This window comes from Trypanosoma grayi, assembly GCF_000691245.1.
Source record: "Trypanosoma grayi strain ANR4 Tgr_1409_V1, whole genome shotgun sequence".
NCBI classification, from domain to species: domain Eukaryota; phylum Euglenozoa; class Kinetoplastea; order Trypanosomatida; family Trypanosomatidae; genus Trypanosoma; species Trypanosoma grayi.
The window spans coordinates 1-3,503 of NW_008827027.1; the positions used below are offsets into that span (position 1 = coordinate 1).

At 55.8% G+C, this 3,503-nt stretch overlaps 4 protein-coding genes across 4 annotated transcripts; 2 read left to right on the plus strand and 2 right to left on the minus strand.

Moving 5' to 3' along the window:
• Positions 1 to 319: 319 nt before the first annotated feature.
• Positions 320 to 760, plus strand: DQ04_14091000 (hypothetical protein; the record flags this gene model as incomplete). Its single annotated transcript, XM_009317089.1, has 1 exon — positions 320 to 760. One exon carries the CDS (start codon positions 320 to 322, stop codon positions 758 to 760), a length of 441 nt encoding a protein of 146 aa, XP_009315364.1.
• Positions 761 to 1,257: 497 nt separating this feature from the next.
• DQ04_14091010 (hypothetical protein) lies at positions 1,258 to 1,623 on the plus strand (the record flags this gene model as incomplete). Its single annotated transcript, XM_009317090.1, has 1 exon — positions 1,258 to 1,623. The coding sequence occupies one exon, from the start codon at positions 1,258 to 1,260 to the stop codon at positions 1,621 to 1,623; it is 366 nt and encodes a 121-aa protein (XP_009315365.1).
• A 538-nt stretch (positions 1,624 to 2,161) lies between these two features.
• Positions 2,162 to 2,755, minus strand: DQ04_14091020 (surface protease GP63; the record flags this gene model as incomplete). Its single annotated transcript, XM_009317091.1, has 1 exon — positions 2,162 to 2,755. One exon carries the CDS (start codon positions 2,753 to 2,755, stop codon positions 2,162 to 2,164), a length of 594 nt encoding a protein of 197 aa, XP_009315366.1.
• A 171-nt stretch (positions 2,756 to 2,926) lies between these two features.
• Positions 2,927 to 3,451, minus strand: DQ04_14091030 (putative surface protease GP63; the record flags this gene model as incomplete). The annotated part of the gene is made up of 1 exon (XM_009317092.1): positions 2,927 to 3,451. The coding sequence occupies one exon, from the start codon at positions 3,449 to 3,451 to the stop codon at positions 2,927 to 2,929; it is 525 nt and encodes a 174-aa protein (XP_009315367.1).
• Positions 3,452 to 3,503: the final 52 nt, after the last annotated feature.

Here is a 3,503-nt window from a genome sequence, read left to right on the forward strand (position 1 = left end):
TGGCGAACGTTGCTGGCGCTTGGCTTCCCCCGACAATACGGGGTACTGGACCTTGGTACCACGATGAGGTGGCCGGCATCACCAAGGAATTCACGCTGTAGTACTTCATGTCTTCGAAAGCAGCCATCGTCAGCGCGGTGTAGTAGACGGCGCCGTAATTCATCTGGGAACTCATTAGCTCGTCCTTCGCGTGGCGTCTCGACCAGTGCGACGTCACACTCCCATCAACCCCTTCCTGGAGTTCCATGGCTTTTGCTTCCTGACAGTTGAAGTGCTCCCTAGTCTTGCTGAGCGTCATCTTGGATATCACGGTGCTGCCATGCTGGTCAGACGTGTCAGACTTCTTGGAAACCATGCCAAGGGCCACCATCCGATCGTACATGAATCCAAGTGCATGCGCAATCTCGTGCGCAGCGACTCGAACGGCGAACCGCACGTCAGAAATGTAGCGCGGGGCGAAGTTCATGACGCCAGCAACAGGACGCCCATTCTCTTCAGACCCCAGTACAGCACAGGGAAGTGCGAATATACTTTCTGGGCCAGCCGCGACGTACAGCACCATGTCAGCATTAACACCCTGTGCATGGTATTCAGGAGGCACGGTAAAGTTTTTGCACATAGCATCATTTTCCTTGAACTCGGGTACAATAAGCGGACTGGGCAGAGGCTTCACGAGGAGACGGTCTGTGTGGAGTTTAACAGCCGCGGGAAGGATCTTGTCGATGAGGTTGGCCTTGCGTTCAGGAGTAAGAACGTCTGATTCTTCACACGTGACCATTTCGCCCTGAAAGTTCGGGCGTTCTATCGTTTTGTCTTCAGCTGAGACCGTAGCCGACTGCTTTTCCCGACTCGACTCTGTTGCCTTCTTCTCCGGCGTCGTCTCGTTGCAGTACTTCGTCGGATCATTCAGATCCAGTGTGGACACACTGATGCGTATCGGCTTCCTCTCACTCTCCTCCTCCTTTGTCGAGAGCGTGTACGCCTGCAATCCGTTCTGCCCCTTCTGCGGTAGCTCCTTCACCACGGCCACCTCCCACGAGCCTCTCCTCTTCGCCAACTCATCGAACTTGCATTTGTACGACTCGGCGGCGGCGACGCACCCGCTGGCGCAGCACACCACCACTACCACGAGCAGCGGAAGAAGCAGCGAGGCGTGGGGATGCCGGTGCATTGTGTCTGTGTAGCTGTGTGTGTGTGCTTTCTGGTGGTTTGGCGAGAAACAGCAAAAGGTGTCTGGAGAAGATGATAAAGGGAGGAATGCGTCTGGCCCCACAAGAAGAGCAAAGCGCAGCCTTCAGGCCCCAAGTCACGGCGGCGCCACGACGTCATGGGCACCACGAGCACAGCGTCCAACAGCAGCAGCACGAAAGGCAACGGGTGCACGCCGCACTATACCCCGCAGCGCGACCTCGCCCCTCAAACTTCCGCCGCGGCCAACTACACACAGACACACACATCCGGAGCATGCATCACCAATGGTGTGGCGCATCACTGGCCCATGCTTTCGCTAGCCTAGTTAGCACTGTCGCACCACACCACACCACTCAGAACGTCACACGGCAGGTCAGCGGGCGTCTCTCCCTGTGCCACCTAAGCAACCGTAGCGCGGACAGGAAAAGTTAAAACTAACAAACAACCGTGACCTTCACCAACGCAGCAACGTCGATCCACAGTAGCGCACAAATGCCCGCAGTTCATCTCCAGAAAAGAAATTAATTTCCATGAAGCCGAAGCAAAACAATCCCATACCCCGTGTTAACTCCATTTCCCCTTCGAAAGGGCCGCGCCCATCAAAACAATCTCAATGCGTGAAGCCGAAGCAGAGGGATAAAAAGTGGAAGCCGTGCTGCCACAGCCTCGCATAGCGCCTGCGATGTCTCCCAGCTGCCTCCAAAAAGAAGAACGGAAAAAAATTGCACTCTTATGGCGCGGATTCTTTCCTGCTTTGCCCAGAGTGTTGAGCCACAAAACCGTGTCGTTGTGCTCAACAAGCAAAGATAAGAAGGGAAGGGTTTACCATTGTTCAGCGTGAACGAGCAAAAAAAGAAGGGTGATGTGTGGGCATTTACCTTTTTCCACATGCAGCTGTGTTGTGTGTGGGCCCCATTGGGTGCCGCATTGCACACCGCGCTGCCCCTGTGGGCTGCTCCCTGCCGCTGCTTCACACAGGCGCCGCCACCGCCGCGGCCACGGCAAGAAGCACAAGAGGGCNGAGGACAGCAGCAGCAGCCACGCTGCCGTCGCCTTTCAGCAGACTCGCGTCCACCTTCTTCAGGTCAGCGCCGTTCCTGGCAGTCAAATCTGACGCTTCAGTTGATGGAAGAGAAGATGGTTCCTTCTGCTTTTCAATTTTCTCTGTGCTCTCATCGGTTGGAGCAATGTTCGGAGACGGCGATTCCAATGAGGAGGTGGTGCTCTCCACTTTTTCCTCCACTTTTTCCTCCAGGGAAGCAGGTGCGCTTTCAGAAACTGGGAGCCCCGGTGGTGGAGATGAAGGCGGGGGTGTAGGTGTCGCAGCTTTGGGTACATTGCTGCTGCCGTCGGCGTTGATGGTGCAAACCTCCTCGTACTTGGGGCATGCAACACTTGCCCCCGATAAGGGAGAAGGCGCTGTCGGCTTAACGGGTGTGCCCTCGCTGCAGCTTTGCCACTCATCACTGCCGCTCAGCTGCACCTGCACCGCACCGTTGGTGCACCTCACATTTGCACACACACCTTTGACCACTGGGGCCTTGTCCTCCTTACCAAACTTCATGTCGAGAGACTCCACATCCAGGCACCACGATCCACTGCCTGTGCGCGACCCAGGGAGGAAGTCGGTTTGTTGCTCGGCGCACGCGCTTGAAACGGAGGCGAATGCTTTATTGTTGTTCGCAAACGGCTCAAAAACAGAGAAGGTTCTAGACATGCTCCCGGTGTGGCATCATCACCGGTGAAGAGGTGAATCGACCAACAGAGATCCCACTAGACGTCCGCGTTCATGATGTTGACTGCAGCTCGGTCTGCTAGAGCGGGGAGAGACCCAAAAAACNCCTTTGACCACTGGGGCCTTGTCCTCCTTACCAAACTTCATGTCGAGAGACTCCACATCCAGGCACCACGATCCACTGCCTGTGCGCGACCCAGGGAGGAAGTCGGTTTGTTGCTCGGCGCACGCGCTTGAAACGGAGGCGAATGCTTTATTGTTGTTCGCAAACGGCTCAAAAACAGAACAAGCAGCACCTGTTTCCGGCGTGACACCAACGAAAGCAGAGCATTGCCCAACAGCGAGGCGGTCAGACGTACAACGGAGTACCGTGTCTTCTGCATCGCAGAACATCTTTGACCCAGCAGGGGCACCGGCAGCACATTTTCCGTTCACAAACTCGCACCCAGCATCCTTGCCCCATGTCATCGGCTCTGCCATGCTCCAATTCACGCTGTAGTACTTCATGTCTTCGAAAGCAGCCATCGTCAGCGCGGTGTAGTAGACGGCGCCGTAATTCATCTGGGAACTCATTAGC